This window comes from Branchiostoma belcheri, unplaced genomic scaffold (assembly GCF_001625305.1).
Source record: "Branchiostoma belcheri isolate BF01 breed outbred unplaced genomic scaffold, Haploidv18h27 scaffold42, whole genome shotgun sequence".
In the NCBI taxonomy this organism is placed as follows: domain Eukaryota; kingdom Metazoa; phylum Chordata; class Leptocardii; order Amphioxiformes; family Branchiostomatidae; genus Branchiostoma; species Branchiostoma belcheri.
Window position 1 is genome coordinate 2,444,446 of NW_017804043.1, and position 19,547 is coordinate 2,463,992.

General features: G+C 39.5%; 1 protein-coding gene across 8 annotated transcripts; it reads right to left on the minus strand.

The window, feature by feature from the left end:
• Positions 1-5,258: 5,258 nt before the first annotated feature.
• Positions 5,259-19,326, minus strand: LOC109478076 (rac GTPase-activating protein 1-like). Of its 8 annotated transcripts, none has more exons than XM_019779534.1 (26): positions 19,133-19,326; positions 18,384-18,463; positions 17,796-17,937; positions 17,216-17,276; positions 16,731-16,940; positions 16,455-16,514; positions 15,338-15,406; positions 15,023-15,173; positions 14,487-14,580; positions 13,911-13,943; positions 13,549-13,572; positions 13,096-13,162; positions 12,882-12,927; positions 12,604-12,695; positions 12,251-12,286; positions 11,790-11,843; positions 11,503-11,567; positions 11,161-11,221; positions 10,668-10,776; positions 8,771-8,876; positions 8,332-8,464; positions 7,791-7,929; positions 7,226-7,273; positions 6,495-6,624; positions 6,133-6,353; positions 5,259-5,750 (listed from the first exon to the last, which is right to left on the minus strand). In XM_019779534.1, the coding sequence occupies exons 2-25, from the start codon at positions 18,451-18,453 to the stop codon at positions 6,287-6,289; spliced, it is 2,067 nt and encodes a 688-aa protein (XP_019635093.1). In that variant the 5' UTR covers positions 18,454-18,463; positions 19,133-19,326; the 3' UTR covers positions 5,259-5,750; positions 6,133-6,286. The 8 variants fall into 8 exon arrangements, with proteins under 8 accessions (XP_019635093.1, XP_019635092.1, XP_019635095.1 ...); XM_019779533.1 differs by having other exon boundaries at positions 15,332-15,406; positions 19,133-19,322; XM_019779536.1 differs by lacking the exon at positions 12,251-12,286 and having other exon boundaries at positions 15,332-15,406; positions 19,133-19,320.
• Between the last annotated feature and the right edge of the window lie 221 nt (positions 19,327-19,547).

A 19,547-nucleotide genomic window follows, 5' to 3' on the forward strand; every position in this document is an offset into this window, starting at 1 on the left:
ATAATAATGGCACGTATAACTCTACAAATTGAATTTGTAGTTTTATTGCCTTCTGAACTTTTCAGGTCTTGTTCCATGAAGTAAATATGGTCATGGCACACGTGGGTAGAAAATCATCCACATGATCATAGTACATGTACATATTACCAGTCTAACCACTAAAAGGCCATAGTATTGTATGTATATAGCTAATGCACATAGACTTTACAGGCAGTTGAGAAAGGACTAGGAAGTGGGTGGTGCACCCACCTGTTTGCATAGCTATTGTCAATACTTCTCTAACAGCATGTACTTACTACCGGCATGCTGCCAGACAACATTGATCAAATTTTGCTCGGGCAAATGTTTCAAAGCTACTTCAATTTTCTGCCTAGAAGTTTCAGATTTGAAACTTCACCTGTGCCCTTCGGAAATGTTAAAACCAAAAAAACTTATCACATTTACACGGCCTTTCAAGAGCCTGGGGCAGAGCTACAGAGTCAAAAACACTTAGCCCTCCTACAGCTTGAGTGGGCGTTACCTCAAGAGAATCTGTGTAGTCACCTACAAAGTCAATATTTTCCTGGTAAAATGGACAAGTTAAATCCAAGCCTGCTGTAGCAGACTTCCTTTTTTCCTTAAAGATTCAGTTTTTGATGTTGCCTGGGTCAATGTGACCTGGAACAGCAGAGAAAATGAACTTGTATATCAGGAGGAAATATTAAAACATGCTATAAAATCTAGTTTTTGCATGTTTGCAATATTGGATTGTTAACAGCTAGGCAGACTAGCAAGAAATAGGACACTTTAGGATGTGAAACATACATATACAGCTGGATTATATCTAGAATGACTGAAGCCAACTTTGGAACAATTCAGGCCTACGTTCACTTAGCTTGCTCACTTCTCAACAAAAATCTGTGGTTTCTCTTTTCATGGCTTAAAATAAAAAAAAAGTTAAATACAGCTTTTCCAAAATGTTATACCAGATCTTTAATTCTGCTGCCTACATAATACATTACATATATATAACATAGCTTTACAATTAAATTTGCATGCTTGTTTGAATAAATCATCGGCTATGACACTGTCAGATATTGCAGACGGCATTTTAGGATCTGATCAGCATCCATGGCAAAACATTGCAACAAGGAAGAATGCGCTATTTCGTCGACAGATGAGAGCGGCGAAGATGATGAATCTTGATGATACTAATATCACCAAAAAAAATAAAAATAAACAGACTGGTTAAGTAAAAAAAGTCTGGTTTTCCAGAGAAAGTAGGAGTTCTATCGCTATATTCATTCCATCAACCGCAATTTCCTCCTACACATCCAAATCCTTGTGACATTTCCTTGTTGTCCTTCAAAAGCAAATACACTTGATCACCTCTTAGGAAGCGGAACAGGCTGACATACTGGATGATGTACAGCGCTCTTTTTTCCTGACGTCAATCTGTAACTGGAGATTCTCTATTCCCTGGGCGCTATCACTGTCCGCGTGCTGCCTCTCCTTACACGAAATGCTAACATTTATACAGCCCGTGTCACATTCAGCAACTGCAAGACAGGGTGTCTCCAGAAGTTATGAATTCATCTTTACCATTCAGCACATGCAAAAGACTTGGAGCATTTATTTGAATGATGTTGGAGGAAAGATGGCTGAAAGACTATATCATGCTGAGTAAAAGGAGCATAGATTATTGAAACAAAGCCAATACAAAACGATCATTGAGTGTTGTTTGAATAAGGAAGTATTTTTTTAAATGACTACATTTGCAAGGCTCACAGTACTTTCTAACAGGTGGGTATTTTGAGCCCTGTAGATGTAACTTCAACTGTAACCCAACATCATACAACTAAATCGGCACTTGCTGCCTTTGAATGGCACATTGGGATATACCGTATATATCCAACCATCTTCATGAATGACTATTCTATTTTTAATTCCTACTTACTAAGTCATACTTCTCTAAATATTACTTTGATTCTACTACCACCTAGTATCTAAGCATATTCTATAGTTCTGTGCAATGGTTTCATTTATGCCTGTTTTAAATATTCTGATATATGGTATATCTCATTATCTGGCAGTCTTTTTTTAGACTTACAACCATCTACCCTTCCATCAAGGACTTTACCTACTAAAAAACAGAATGGTATAACCCTTCACCCTACTGACTATCAACAAAATTTATATATAGAGACAGTCAATGTTAGGGCCGTGACCTGACTGTGACATTGTGTCCCTGTGACGTTAGCGTGAAAGCTAAACTTGGAAACAGTAAGGACAAATCTTAGTTCAAATAAGATAAAATGAACGAACATGTTTCATCTTTATCCAAGCTGCATGTATATATATTTGAGTTTCTTTCAAGTGCAACTAGTACTAGTATTCGCAAGACATACCACTAGTAGGAAATAATTTGTATGACGCAAAGTTTAATTCATGGGTAAGAAACTTCTGTTTACTATATATGCAAAATACATATCAACAACAAGTGTCTGGTATTTAAGTTAAATCACAATTTAATTATAATCTAGAATGATTCAAATTCATAACTGCATATAATACCTGAGGCGATCATAATAATTTTCAATTCTGTGTCATGCAGTGCAGCAAATCTTCTGTAGTTGTAATTCCAATATTTTTTTAATTGTACTAACAAAACCATAAAACTGAAAACCCTTGAAAAAAACGTCTTAAAAAAAACGCATATTTTACCTAAAGTCTGCAACTGAAAATTAGCCATATTGTACCATCAAAACATGTAAAATTCTAAGGTAAACTTTTGTCCATAAACAAGGATCAAAAGAAAATTTGCTGCCTTCACTTGTTGCAACTACATAACTTTTCATTTTCGAATTTTATTGTACATTTTTCGTACTAAAATAAAATTTGCCTTTACATTTCCTCTAGTCATTGTTCTGCAAAATGTTACGTAAGCCTTTGTTTCCACTTTCATAAATTTACCTCTTTGTGCTTTCAACGCCCCCCTTCCAACTTGTCTTACACTTTTCAGCAAATCCACAAGACAACATATGATCAAAAGTCTTAACTTTTCTCCTGCCTTACTTTACCAATATCAAAATGTAACAGAAGAAGTTGCGGGTGTAAAAGATTGTGAGTATATGGTAAATTATACTAATTTTTGACGTAACCACTATGGCTAAACTGCGATCAACTCGGAGCAAAAAATCCCCAAATTCCCCCAGAACTGAGCGCTGAACGCTTTCAGGGGAGGGACACGGGAGGAAGTATTTTTTTCCGTTCCTCTGCCGCTCTTTCCTCACAGAGATGACAATGTTTGATCCTCACGTGCCACACGTGCATCAGGTGATGCCAAACATCGTCAGAAGTTCCATGTCGGTGCCGCCTCGCACCAGCATGGCAGAAAAACTGCGCCCAGACTGTGGCGCGGGCCCGTCCAGACGACACTTCTGCTATACTGGGGCCAGGAAGCGGACACGACAGAAAGAGCGGGTTCTGGCCCCCAAAATGCCCCAAAGCTCCGAACCTAGGCATATTCTGCAGGGTGGAGGAGCTGCACGCTGTTGTGTTGTGGTTGTTCAGCTGAGTACTTACCGGTTACGTGGGTCTATCGTCACGGCGCGAGGCGCGATCGGACTGGATGTCGTGGGGAATACGTAGCGCCACGTCAAAATACACCCACCGCGTCACCACAAAACTACAACACAGCCGCACCACTTTCCATCACGGCTTCCATACCACTCCGCCTCAACCGCCCGAATCAAAATGCTTCGATCGTATTGGTCAAAGTTAAACACGTGACAATGAGGTAATAATGATGTCATGATTTGCGACACCAATCTAGAGATTGATTGGCCATGATTGCCCACGTGACGATGACATCATTTGACGTCATCGGCAAACAATGCCATTGGGCAGGAATGTAGCGTCGGTACGGTGTAGCGCTAAAACAACCCCCCCATACAATTAACTGGTGTACTATTCCATACACAGAATATAAGAACTTAGGTACATTCATCAGATTTGTTTTTATTGGTAAAGATATGAGAAAAGTTATCGTGGTTTTATGTAGTATACTCATGCTGAAATACTATGTCCAAATTTGAGGAAGGGCGTTCCATCCCAATAGCTTGATTGGGATGCTACACCGGGTCGTCATCTTGCGTTGAAGAGCTCTGACCAGAACCAGACATGACGTCGCTCAATTCATATTATATTCAATCCTTCAGTAAAGGTTTTTGTTATGCCCTTAAAAAGTGCATCACCCCGCCAAGTCCCAATTTCTGTAAGAATATTTTTCAAAATGTACCTTACTGTTTGGCTTCGTCCTAGGTTATTGAGAGAACTATTTCCTATCCGCGGATAGTCAAAGGAACTGGTTTGTTTGTGATGGGGTTTTATTTTCCCTCCCTTCTGGGTCGTACTATTATTATTGCCAGAAAGGGATGTCTGTTACGCTGGGATCTTTATCAAAGGTAAGAAAGGAGACTAAACCACTCGAAATATCACCGCAGATATCACAAAAATTGATATATAGTACAATTATAACAACGTTTCTCCCTATAATCTACACTAGCTTAGGTTTTGGACACGCCGTGGTTCCGTGAGTATGAGTGACGTAATGTCGACGTCAACGCCGTGACGCACAAGTCCTCATGAGTACATTCCGCGCCAAAAGGGTCTGATAACAGCGTCAAGCACGGAGTTGCCGCTATAGAACGACAGGAAACCGTTACTTTACAATGAGTAAATCCGGTAATACCTGGGCTTAAATTGCTATAAAGTGGCTAACACTACATAGACAAATATTTTTCCTCAAATGGATAAGGCGACCAGAAAATTGACTTCTGAAACTTTGTTCCAGGGGTAAGTTCGGCAGTGTTAGGGAGGCCAAATTGCTATGTGTAACTTATAAGAATATGAACATTTGAAATTTATCACAGAAAACACCATCACCTCTACATGCTTGCAAGTCTTTTATTTACATCAAAGGGAGAGAAAAAAAGATAGAGACAGAAGTTTCTATGTAAGGGACATGAATAAACATGTACAGTTAGCTGTTTAAAAATTCTAGGTTTCTTTCTACCAGTGTTGTATAAATGTACAATGTTTGGTTATCGATTATAATGTACAAAACTATTATTAGCAGTTACCGACAAAGAAATCATAACCATCCCATGAGAAAGTAGTTCATCTGTACTAAAAGATAGCGTTTCCTGTGCCACCTGCCTATGGCTATGCTGCTTTTTTTTAGGTACAACCAAGGACATTATACACATAATGTCCTTGGTACAACACTAAAACTCTATGAATATGGAGTGTTGCAAAGAATTTCACTTTACTGTCATAACAATATGAATAGGAACATACATTGTACTAGTATTCAGGTAGCCTTCTTTTTGATAAATCAAGGACACTATATAGGGTTGTCCTTGGATAAATACAAGTTGACGTAATTGAATTTTTCACTTAGCGATTTTAATGTTTTTCTTACTAGTACTTCGCTCTCTACAAAAGAACAAAAAGATTTCTTAATATCATACAATTATTAGACTAGTGCATATCGAGCGGACATATTTGAGTCAAGTAGATTCAACAAATACTCAACAACATGTTCCCAGGGCCATAAAAAAACAAGCCTACTTAGAAAGCAACAAAAAGGATCAAACGGCATATATAGACTTATTGTAGTTGCGACTAGTGCAACATTTCAACATTTGTCAATTATAATACCTGTGACAAAAAAGTGTTAACCACTACTATATATATTGTGCCAGAATAGACCCATTCGACTTTCACGGATCGCGTTAACTGCTTACGTCACAGGGGGGACATTTCGAATAGAAATTACGTCACAGGGGGGACATTTCGAAAGTTCCTTTCACGGATCGCATAAACTGCATACGTCACAGAACAAAATAACCTTAAATTGTTGTACGGAATGCCACCATACAAAGTTGGTGCCTGTTTTCCTGTCATGTCCGCATATATTACCAAGAAAATAGACACTTACCTACCTTTTAGTAAAAAAAATGATCTAACAGGGGGACACCGAGAGCGCAAGCTCCGTTCGACTTCAGCGTTCTAGAATGACGTTCTTTCGAAATGTCCCCCCTGTGACGTAAGCAGATTATGCGATCTGTGAAAGTCGAATGGGTCTATTAGATCACTAAGTAGTAATGCATAATCACTCATTGAATGTATTGGAAACAAAAAAATATATGGTCCAAGGAACATGTCATTAAGTCGTTGTCATAATTTCATATCATTTATCGTCGTTTTGTGGAGATCGTCACTTGGCAACCATCAGTTTCGATCACTTCAGCATGGGGGAGGCAAAGAAGTTACGCTTGCTTGTAGATTTCGCACTTTTTGAACCAAACCTGGAAGAAAGAAGAAACAAATTAATAAGTTTACTATTTACAAATTCAGAACATGAACAAAAGGCGAAATTTATCTTACACACAAATGCGCACACACATCTAGCACCAATCTTTTGTCTCAGTTCTGAACATTTCCCTCACCTTGGTGTAAGTGGTGTTCGCTGTAGGAAGCCCTTGGCTCTGTCCAGCGAGCTCGTAGACCCTGACTTCTTCACGTGAGTGTCTGTAGAGTTAGGCGTCCGTACCGGTCCCAACATGCTGCCCTTGGGAGCTGTGCACAACAGAAAAAATATATTTTCAATTAACAGTCCAACACCTATCAGCTCCATACTATAACACTGCTTTTATATTAGCAATCAGGAACTGTTGCTTTATTGACTTGAAGGGGTATTTTTGATAAAACATTTCCTCCTCAAATCATGCAATCATGCATTTAGGCAACATTAGAAGGCATTTGCGAAAATAAAAGTTCACAGTGCACCAGCCCCAGAGAAAATCACTCAGAGCCTAAATTTCTCAAGTTGTAAAATTTCAGTTTTATCATCTTTCACCTGTATACAATTTTTTGGGTAGATTGTAGGTGGGTAATTCAGTGCAAATTGTGTGCGTGGATGCAGCAATAGTAGTAAGACTTAGAATGCAACTGAAAAATCATCCACCAGGAAATAATAAGAATGCAACTGATAATAGTTCATCCACCAACAGATAAGCGATGTGTGCCTTCGCTGATGACACCACTTTGAGCAGGATAAAAACAAAACAAATAGCGACAGAAGACAGTCAGGACACCGCTGCATTTAAAGGCATGGAATCAGGGTTAGATCATAAAGGCGTGGATTTTTTGTGTGTCAAGCTTTGACCATGCAGTTCACCTGCATTCTCTGCATTCTCTTTGGTCTTACGATCGTTTGCACCGTCTTCTGCGGGGAACAAGACGTCAAATATGAGCTTTTTTTTTACTTTTACCAGTACACTTGTATTTAACCAGCTGCTGATATGATATAACTGCTCTTCAGTGTAACATACTCTAACAGCCCCGTACTAACAATATAGTAGACTGAACGTTTTGATGGTTGAAATGACATGCAAATTCTTTTCATATATTTCTGTGTGAAAAATAACATGTACATCAATTCAACAGCCTGAAATTATCAACAGCCTGATTTAAAAAAAAAATCATTTGTACATCCCTTAGTTTCCTTTTCCATTATTTCACCCCAATGGAATGCAGCATTGTTTTTTTTTTGCTCTTCTTGTATCATGTGTAAGTGCGTGCGTATTTGAAGTGTGTGTATATAAAATGCAGCATTGAAATACACCTTCAGTGCTGATATTTTTGTCGGTGGGAGTGGAAGGGTTGCAAAGCAGTGGGTGAAAGACTGCTATCTCTGTTCATATGCAGATTAAAAAAAACAAAAAACAAAAACAAGTGGTTACCTTGTCTGCCCTCGGGAGTGCGCATGGAGTAGGGGTTTGTGATGACGTTCCCGACGGCGGGGGACGCCAGGTTCTCGTTGTCCTCCTCCGCAAACCTCCGCCAGAAGTCTGAGGGCATCAGCAACAGCCCCTCCATTACCTGTGGGTTAAAGATCGGTTAGTATAAAAAGTCATGCACTGCAGTGCAGTAAGAGTGATGGAGAAGGTAATGTTTACAAAGGAAATGCATTATGTTCACCTTTACATGTTCTAGCTCAACAAATACTGTTCTGTTTATTCCTACTGATACACGTTCATACATGGTGACCAACCCCTGTAACTTGCTACATAATGTAATCCAACACCACAGAGTGTCTGCTACAGGCCCAGTTGCTATGCTGACAGCCGCCTGGTCCAGGTCATTGACCTCATGTGTTAGAAGAAGAAGAAATTGAGCAAACATGATTACCTAAGCAGCAGAAATCCCTTTTTGGTTGCTGTTAACATTAACTGTTTTTAGCAAACATTCAAATTTAAATGAGACCACAGCACGTTCTCTTACCCGGGGCTGCTTGCGTGTGTCGGCCAGCATGGTCATGTGATCAGGGTCGGGGCAGCCATGGCCGACGAGGGTGGGGCCGAACACCTTGGCCAGGTTAGACATCCCCATCTTGGTCCGCTTGCTCTCTGACACTCTGTGGGTAACATCACGAAAATAACAAGGTTTAGTACCACTGAACACTACTGATAGTATATATGATATCAGGTACTGTACAATAGATCCATTTCATGTGAAAAATTTGCTAGGGTTCCAAAATTTGTAGTGTCTTCCTATATTGTTAGCACACTGTGACCTGCTATACCCATCTTTGTTTTTATCCGTATAGCTGTTAACATTGCACCAAAAAAAAGCAGGAAAAGTGTCTTCTGACAGTTTCTGTCTCTATGCCACCCCTATGATGATCACTGACTCATCCCTGATAAGGGGACTGTCCACCGACCTCTGCAGATGGAGGATGATGAAGGCGAGGGTGTCGCGGTTCGGCTGCGGCATCTCGCTCACGGCCTGGTACAGCGACGTCGCAAAGTCCTGCTCGTCACTGATTTCTGAAACAAAAACAAAATCATCACATAAAAACTTTTCAGAGGCAAAACATCTGTTACTCATAGCTTCTACTTGACTGCTCTCATTTTTAGGAGTATATGTTACAAGAAATTCTTCAAAGAAGCAACCAGTGCATGCACTGTAATGTCTAGAATTGAGCCCTACTGTTAGCCTGGGTTCCATCCTGGTTAGTTTACGTCCGCTCCCACAGTCGCTACTGGTTGGTGGTAGCGACTGTGGGAGCGGATGTAAACTAACCAGGATGGAAGCCAGGCTACCCTACTGTATATATAGAAACACAATTACATGTATTTGTATTGTGCAGTCGCAAAGTGCTTTTTGTAGATTATTTTCCCTGATACATAGAATGTGTAAATATTGTTCTTTGTATCACCACGATTGATTAGAGTTTTTCAGCCAAGTAAAACTGGCTTGAAATTGCATGTGGATTTCTATTCCCAAAGTTCCCATTTTTATTACACACCAGGAGCCCCCAAAGGTACAAGACCCATTCTAATGCATTCCTGCTATACTTGTACCCTGATTTCTGTGGTTGACAAGAAAACACAATTTAGAAGTCCAAAGATCAGGACTTCCCAGTGGGCACAAAACCCACTTTCATGTTTATAAAAATAGAAAGTTCATTCCAAGTTGTTGCCCATGGGATTACTGCAGGTAACAAGAAAATAACCAGGAATGTAGATAGCGCAAAAAGTGCAGGAAAAACAGAAATGTATCCATTTATCAGTTCCAGGGCTCGAAATACTTTTAACTCTATACTGCACTGGTGCAGATAACATAAAATTAACTGCACCAAGGTACAGGTGCATTGAATTTTGTATTATACATACATGATTGTGAAGATGTATCGTTAAATTTTTCGGAACAACTGGACATTAATAATTGCCCTATTCTTGCAAGCTACATTCAATCATTACTGTACAGTATCATAATCATTACATTATTCCAAAATGTGCATTTGAGGACAACTTGTTTTGGTAATATTTTTTCCTGTATTCTACTTTGTTCCCATGTGTACACGTATTATCTCCAGAGAATTGGCAGAACCTGAGAAGCAGGAAATAATTATGAATATGAGGGCCATTATTTTTTTCTCATACTACTGTATAACTAATAATGTCACTATAGTCTAGAATTCAACATGCAAGCCCATTAGGAATTAGATTCAGAAAACCTCACAATTAGACAACAAATTTACTGAAAATGGATTTGTGCCATCATTTCTTGCTTTCCACATCATAACCTTTGCAGAGAATTAATTTTGTTTATGTAATACATTTAATAGCATGTGTAAGGATACATGTCTATGGATTATTTTTTTAATGAGGACAAAATTTTTTTGGATTTGTTAGGACTTCAATCATGTAACCTATATCTTGTTATATTTCGTCTTGATCTAGCCTCCTCTCTCATTTCCTATGACAATGAAACGCAGCCTACAGGCTGACTTGATTTTTAGCATTTCATCAGTAAACAAAACAGCACATTCAACGTATCTGTATAGCCGGTATAACCGCCTTTCGGCGTAACACACCAGCATCGCAGGCACGCGGCGTGGCGGCAGCTGGCTATATTACATTGATCAACTTGTTACACCTAACCCTTGAACTTTTTAAAGCTACCTAATGACAATGCCCCTACTGTACTTGGTGACAGTGAGTTCCACTCTGCGATAGTTCTAGGAACACCTCAATCCTTGGTTGATAACTCTGGTACTTAAAGACGTCCAGCGTGCAACGAGAAATGAACAGCGCCCAGTTCTTGAGACTTACCCGTGGCTCTCATGAAGTTGGGGTGAAGGTTAAAGGTCACCAGCGGCTCCCTCAGACCCCGCAGGAAGGACTTGAGACAGCCACAGACAACGTGGATGTCTTCCTTAGCCTGACAGGAGGACAAGATATTGTGATCGAGAAGCTTGGTCAGCAAACACTTTTCACCCATATCCATAGCCATTCTACTTTTCTATATCACAACAACCTGTGAATTTTACCAAATCTATCATTATAGTAGTATAGTATCACTGTTTTGTATTTTTTTTAATGCACATTGTCTATTTATTTGTGGGCATGGTGGCCTTGAAAAGGTGCACTTAGGTGCACCTGTTACACCATGCCCTCCATGTATATTATGTAATACTATGTGGTTAATTGTAATAAATAAATAAATAAAAATAAATTATAAACAGGTAGGTTGGGCTTTGTGAAAATAGATAGAAAAAGAGAAAGTATCTTTGTTGTTGACTGACAGACTGATCAAAGTACTCACCATATTTGGAGTCTTGCCTTGGAAGAATTTCTCCCTCAGGTCCTTTATTGCTGGTTCGGACCTAAAATGGACAAAAGTGATGACAAAAAACACAGCTTATACCCCGGTACTCCTGTATCAATGGCAGTTTATCAATGACAATTTGTTGTGAGATTTATCGGTAAGAGAATTATTAAGATGGGAGGAAAAAGGACTTTAAATATCTCTTTGGGCCATTTAAAGACTTTAAATGTTTCTTTGGGCCATTTTAAGACTTTAAATGTCTCTTTGAGTCATTTAAAGTCCTGGAGCTGATACATAAAAGTTGGGATGTTGAGAGAAAAGTAAAGAAAACCTCCTCACCCAGGAACTCGGTACAGCCCCTCCTCCAGCATTCCCCTGGACTCGATCTCATTAATGCAATGGACCTGGAGGGTGAGATATCAGAAGAAAATCAGTTTTCAGGTCTTGTCACTATGCTATTTCAGATATAAATACCAATACATAATTAGAAAAAATCTCATTGACAATATTCTAATTAAACAAAACCTGTCATTATTACATAGGAAAACTGTTGATTATCATACTATCAGATGCTAGAAGATAAATGATAAAGAGAAACATCAAAGTCTTTGAGCACACTGACTCACCACCAGAGCTGGTATCATAGGTCCATATGGTGGCAAGAAGTTCTCCAATTCAAGCTGGAACAACAGACAAGAAAAAAAATTTCAAGCAAACTTCAGCATGAAGTTAATTTTCTTTCGTTATGATACTGAACACTGACACTAAAATTAAAAACTCAGATGATAAGAGCATCTTTCCTCCCATTGTCTCTTTAAATAGAATGGAAGTCATAACACTTAGGACAGATCAAGTACAAGCAAAACACAAACAAACGCTGTAGGAACAACAACAGCGAATAATCTACTATGCTGATTCTGCATCAAAGAAAAAAATTGCCTATGAAATGAACACAGTCAGTCAAATGAACATAGAAACAACACAGCAATGAACAAATACTGAGTGAAATAGAAAACTAAGCAGTGATGAACAATGGAACATGGCCACACCACACACTCTGGTGATGACAAAGTTATTAGTAACCAACCTGTAGACTAGATGCATGGTTGTACATGTACTTGTTCTGTGCATGGGGGTGACAAAGTGGGGGATTATCATAGAACAGCATTTCTAAAAGCAGTTACTATGCAACAAGTAGCAATAGGAAGCTATACAAGTGACACTGAAGTGGTACAGAGGGTAAGTATGAAGAGCTACTGCAAAGTACTATTTTTCTTAGTGATTTGTAAACAAGGAAAGGTGTAATTGGTGGTAAAGATTTCATACAGATAGAGACTTGGTGAAGGTAATCAATAGAAAAAACACCCACACAAATCCGTTCAGATATGGAAAGACGGACACACACACACACACACACACCACAAGGTCAAGATGTCTTACCGTCTGCTTCTTGCCCGAGGTTGGAGTGTTGCTGGGAACACAGGGCATGGTGACTTTGAACTTACAATCAGGATGGCACACCACACGGCAGTCTGAAAGGGAAGAACTGACATTGATCAACAAATTTACACTCACAGACAAAAATTACGCCATGGGCAATCTGCTAGCAGATCATTGCATATTTGGTTACAATATGTTGTAAATTGTAATAACTTCCATAGCCAAGGAAATAGATAGTACACAGTACTATAATAGTTGAGCATCATTCTTTGTCTTACCTTTGCATTTCAGTGCCATTTTTCCAAACTTGATCTTCTTATTACACTGTAGGGAAAGAGTAAAACATTGTTAGGGTTGGTTTCAGCTTCGTTGTTACACTTATGACAAGATCCCTTCATTATATGTATATTACAACTGTGAACTGCATGTACATCTATCTTTGTCTCTACACAAACCATTTGTAATCAACTTAGAACAATTCCTGTTACTTACTGGCAGGCAGGTTTCAGGCTTGATGACTGTTTTGGAACAGAACATGTGCGGACGACCTCCACCCGTGCTGGAAAGGGGCAAACAGCGAAGCTGGGTGAGACTTTAGCCATTAACACAAAGTGATCAGATGCACTACAAACTGAGGAATGGGAGATGTGAGCTTGAGAACTCGCACCACAAATTTGTGGGATGTCAGGTATTATACTATTATAGTATGCATTCTACATCCTATGTACATCTTGAATACATTTTGTACCTTGTTTTTGATGGGATCAAAAGGAAAGAAAATGAATGGTACAGGTACATATTGAGATCATCTCAATCTGTGCTGGAAAGTTTTTTAAAAAATACCCCAATTTCACAAAGGATCATTTTTTCATCTTTATGCCATGTCCCACAAGTATGAGTGGTACCGAGTTCACATGGTCACACAAATGAAAGTTAGCAGCTTACGTTGGTTTGAGAACACCCTGAACCCTGGGTAAAATGAACAAACAAACAAACATGTTTCAAACGAATGAAATGGAACCAACAACAAACAAACAATTGTATGAATTAAAAAGTGTGAAAATCCACCACACAAAAACTGATGCGTCCCTTATTGTCCCTTATAGGACAAACAAAAGCAGTAAGCCCAGAGGTTAGGTAAGAGTAAGATGGTCTCCAGGTTGGGTTTACAGTATTTTTTCTGCCAATTTTTGTTTTGTATATTTTACACTTTCATTAATAGATGTAAAATCTTTAACAATTTCAACTCGTAAATTACAGCAAAATGAACAAAACTTCTGTAGACCCAATCCTGAAGAAGCCGGTACCTTTTATTTGTTCCCTGCATTGACCATGCAGGTCTGAAAAGAGTGATGATAGGGGGTTAGGTTAACACCAAACAGGTTAGACTGGTAAGGAGTAAAGAGGAATTTCAAAGACCATCTTAAGAACCAGGACAAACAAAAGCAGTAAGCCCAGAGGTTAGGTAAGAGTAAGATGGTTGCCTTGTCCACAGCTGTATTGAAGAAATAAACACCATTGGAAAAACGTGTAAAGTGAGTGAAGGGTCAAACCATACGGAGTCGAACCAAAAACAAGACGAAACAAACCTGTGCTTGGTAATAAAAGTTTACACTTACTGTACAGTAGTGCAGACTTTTATTACTAAGCATGCTTTCCACACCTTCAGTCATACTTTGTCTAGCCTGGACGCCAGACTATTCCAAGGGCAAATATTCAGGCTAGTCCCCAGTTAGATCCTGAGAAGCAGTCTGACCCAATGACAACAGCTGGAACCCAGGCTATACTCTGACTGACTGACAACTGAAGGTATGTAATAGGCAACCACATTCACCAACTGAAACAAACTGATAGATAGAGACTGGACACAGCCTTCTGTATACCTGCTGGGTGTGAGTTGTGGTGTGCTGATGCCGCCCTTCAGTGTGCTGGCCGGAGTACCCCAGAACGAGTCTGTGGAATCACTGTCGGGAGTATCTGTAGAGTGCCAAGCAGACCACAATGTCTTCATTATTTAGTGAATGATTTTTTCAGGTTGGTGAATGATAGAATAGGCACGTTCACAACCACTTGTTTAACAAGAGCCAACTATTTGATGACCATCTGTCATCTTCATCTGGGCAATTATGACAATTATGGTTCACTGTGCACTGAAGCTAGATGTTACTGGTGCACTGTGCACTGAAGCTAGTGACAGGTGTCACTGGTTCACTGTGCACTGAAGCAAGGTGTTACTGGTTCACTGAACACTCAAGTTAGCTACCTGTGTTACTGCTAACATAATACATGTAATAATATTTATCTATTTATGTTTTATTTATACAGGGTGTATACAACTCAGAGCTAAATACACTGCTTTTCAGGCATGTCCATATCTGTACAAGAAAGACAAAAACATGGTCAGGGAAACCAGCGTTACCTGGTCGCTTGTCCAGAGTTATTGGCAGTGGCTGGCTGAAGCTGCGGTTCAGACGAGCCTTGGGGTGCGTCTCAATCTTGGCGGTGGCTGTTCCTCGACCTTCACCATCCAAGGTCACAGTGGTGGTGGTGATAATGGAGGTCTCACCAACCTAAAGTAAAAATTAAATGGACACAAGACCGTGAGTTGTGCATTCTACTTTCGTTTCATGGAAAAATTTTTTAGATTTTGTTCCAGTGCTTTGAGATTTACTGAGGATTGACAAGGCACAAGGAAACATTTTATCTGTATTTTGAAGCTGGTTCTTACCCCAACATTGTCTATATCTGTCCTGATGGTCTTGGCAGCAGGACTGTCGTCTTCTTTGGGTGGTGCACTGGGACGCTGGGGAGGTCAGGGTAGAAATGTGTGTGAAACCATTGACTTACCACAGATCAAAGTTTCTTCAATATTTATGGGTTCACCACACCAGGAAGTGGTGTGGTGAAACCATATTGCTTTTTCTGATGTTTCTTCTTCTTCTTCTCCTCCTCCTCCTTCTCCTCCTGCCATTTTTTAAATGGATTCAGCTTCTTCATTTTAGGGCCCAAGGTCCTGAAATTTGGTATGGAGGTACAGTGGGCAAATACCCCTAGGCGTTTTTTAAATTATTGTGATACAGGCTTTTAGAATGGTTTTATTTGAGTTTTTTGGCTGTGTTATAGCAAATGTATTACTGTGTTAGGGTGCATTGTTTACCACGTTTGGACATGAGTCATCACAATGGAATGCAGGGCATCAACCAATAGGCATGCAGCTTTCCTCTATACTTCTTGCTGATTGGCTGTTGGGATTTAACTTGATTAACACCTGCACAGAAGCATTTCCATACTGACAGTATGTCTGTATTCAAGTGTTTTGGTAGGTATTTCAAGCTTTCCTGCTCCAGCAGTGGAATGCCGGGCATGGACGTTTTTTTTATTTTGAAAATCAACAGTTTGCATTATGCAATTAAAAATCCTAACCAATAAAGTAGGGAATAGCTATCCAACTGTTGTTTTAGTTGTATTTTACTTCATATTATAGTTATATCAATGTAAATCATTGTTTTCCCTTGTGTTTCCCATTCTTTCCCTGCCATGTCGTAAAATGTGGTGAACCCATCGCTGTATTTGCTCCAAAGCAAATATTGGCCTTTCTAGTTTCATTTCACTTTTCTATGATATTATAAACGCAATGATTGTTAGACATCCAGGTAATGAGATACTGTATCAAGCAACTGGATAGATATTGTAAACTGCTGATATTTCAAGTAACATCCATAACTTTTGGTCGGCCGCTGTTGTCACTCGTATGATTTCAGTAACTGTTTTCCTGTGAATACTATAAACTGTGAACTCTGTTCAGTATTTGTACAAGAGGACAGGTACATGTATATGGAAAGTACACCAACCTTTTTGCCTCCATGCGAATGTCTCTTCCATTCTGATCCATTCCTCAAGACAGAAATATCCTATAAAATTGTCACACATAAGATGAGATTTAGTTTTGAAACCAAACAGTTGTCTGAAACAATATACTAGTAAGCATGAAAAGAATGTGAGTTTGCGTCCAATTCTTACATATAGACGGGAATTCGCAAGTTGTTAATACCGGTACATTTAAAAAATATACAAGGCATTTTGGTCCACACATGTAGGTCATCTGAGCAAGGTTAGTCAGTACTTACCGCATCCAAGTCATCATCTGTACGATCGTAACTGATGTCAGATGCAGAGAGAATCGAACCATTGGATTCATCTATTGCCGAAAGCCTTTTAGCCGGAGACTTGAGGTTTGTGGCGCTGGCCAGGGCAGCCAGACTCTCCCTGCCCTTCTCATCCAGCATGCTGCGCTGTTTATCATCCAACAGTTCCCGCACCAGGGCTACCTGTCGTTCCTACAAGGACAAAGAACTTCTAGTAAACAACACACGGCTTTGACATAACTTTCAAGTTCAGGTTTATGTCTTGAAAGTTCATCTATGTTATTAGAAGCCATCTAGATCTACATCAGGGATTTGCAACTACAGATCTACACTTTCTGCAACCTATGATCCACTGTTCTCAGAGTCACTTGTATCATCTGCATAACATGGGGTCACATTAGTGGTGGATTACAGAGGTAGTAACCAGTAGTGAAAATAAGAAGTAAAAAAAAAGAAGAGTGACCTACCAAAGTGTCCTTCTCGCCCTCAGCCTTCATGCGACGTTTCATCTCTATATCAACCTGATTCCTGGTCAATGATTCAAAAGCAGATATTCAGTTTAAGGAACTGGAAAAACCAGTATAACACGACAAATACTCCTATATAGTCCTAAGTGTCACTGTTATGTAAATGAGGTTAAGATAGTACATGTAGTTCCTAAGACTATATGGTAAGACGTAAGACAATACCATACGAACTGCTACTGCCCCATGCAATTGGACGTTGTATAATTGCCATTGTACACAAGCAAAATAACTTACAGGTCCACTAGTCTACAGATAGTGACATACTGTAGCTTCTGATTTATGGCTCAAGATTATGAGCAATGAGCCACTATGAAGATGATATGCCCCAAAAATAAGATAAAAAGAAAATCTGGGGGAAAATCGTTGGTGAAGGTTAGACATCCAAGCAATAAGATCCATGTATGCCAAAAGACAGTTACTCAAGCAACTGGATATGATTTTGGAAATGGTCAGTTCTGTTTTTGGCATATCTGGGGGAAAAGACACAGTCAACACTCCAGTCCAATGTTAAACTGCTGACCTGGCGTGTTTGAGTTTAGTCTCCAGAGCGTCCTTCTCGGCCTGGAGTTTGACCAGCCTCTCTCTCATCCCGCCTGACTCCATCTCCGCGGCCAGCCATCGCTGACGACACTGCTCCTGGTTCCGCACAAACTGCAGGAACTCTGCGAAATTTTTGGAAAATCGATTTCTATATTGGTTTTCTTTCTTTATGCACTTTAGTATGAACATTTTTGCAGTAAGTTATACAAGTATATGCTCTGATGACTGAGTCAAGTCAGGCACTGATCTATCTCTGCAATGCAATCTGCATTGAGTTTATCTCTATTCATATTATGGAAGTGGTACTTTAAAATCTAACCTTACCACTGCTGCCTAACTATGTACTAATAATGACAGATAACTTCAAGTTCAGTGTGCTAAAGTCAACGTAAAAACAATATGGCAAGACACAAAGATACTTGTATAGCTCCAATTTTTTCACAGAATAACTTCAATAAGGCTACCCAAACAATATGACAGGTGTTGGTAGAGGTGCTATTTGTGATTCTTCTCCCATTGTCTGCTGTAAACAAAAGAGGTTCTGAGTGGCCTATGTCGATTGTCTTACCTGATTCACAGCCTTGTGTCAACACGGTGGTGCATCGCACCAGGTCATCAAATGCGGCAACAAGTGACATCTTGGACAACCTGTGACAAGGCAGGGACAAAACACAGTCTTGAGTTGACTTTTACGTCATATAAGGCCTCCGCCGGTCAGTGTAGACTCTACAACATTAGACACAAGATACATCTGTAAGCTGATTTATGCATGTGTGTAAGAGTCTGAGGATAAGATAAGAAAAAAATTATGAGTCTGAGTGGCGAAAATAGAGGAAACATGATGTCATACGGCTTTGTGGCAAGATAAACATCATGTGATTTCCCTTTTTTGGCAGGCACGGCTATAATTTTTTACTATTTGGTGGTCGCATTCAAAAATATGAGGAATTTCACACAAGTTTCTACCTTTTCAGTCAGTCTATATGGAAATATGAATATTATGATGTGATATGAAAACATGTTTCTATACTATGTCTTACGATATCATGAGCTAAATTATTTTTGGATCATGGAGTAGCTACTAGTACGTGATAATTTGAGAAGTTGCCGTGAGAAAATGAGGTTGCAACTGACATCCTGGTTTAGACAAAACGCCCCCCTCCCACTCCTAAAAAATGCGCAACAAACATCAACATTTTGGAAGAATAAGTCACATATTTCACATCTGAAATATACATTCATGTGAACAGAAGTAGTATTAACTATTTCGCTGCATAATATACAACTAAAGATCAACAAAAAGGCAGAAATACTGACTTTTTCAGGAAAACCAACTTGACTTGGCGCTTGGTCCGCGCTCCGCCGGTTAGCGCCGTGAATTCAAAAATGGCAGCCAATCAACGGGCAGCATTCCACCGGAAGAATTTCCGAAGGTTCCCGAAGAGCCGAGCACTCCCGAAGATGACGTACCAGGGTCAAAGTTGAGGAACGACCACCGGCCGCCATCTTGCTCCGTCCGGGTGACATTGGTGCGGAGGACAAGGCATAAAAGTAAGGATATTTTGGCTTATAAATGTATAACTGGTAATTTCAACCACACAAGTGTTACACAAGAAGTTAACTGTTAAGTTAGAATGCTGTTGAGTGCGTATTGAGTATAAAAAATCGTACTTTTTTCATGAAAAGTTGGCCAGACCAGTAGCGTCATGGGTGACCGTAACATAAAATTTTT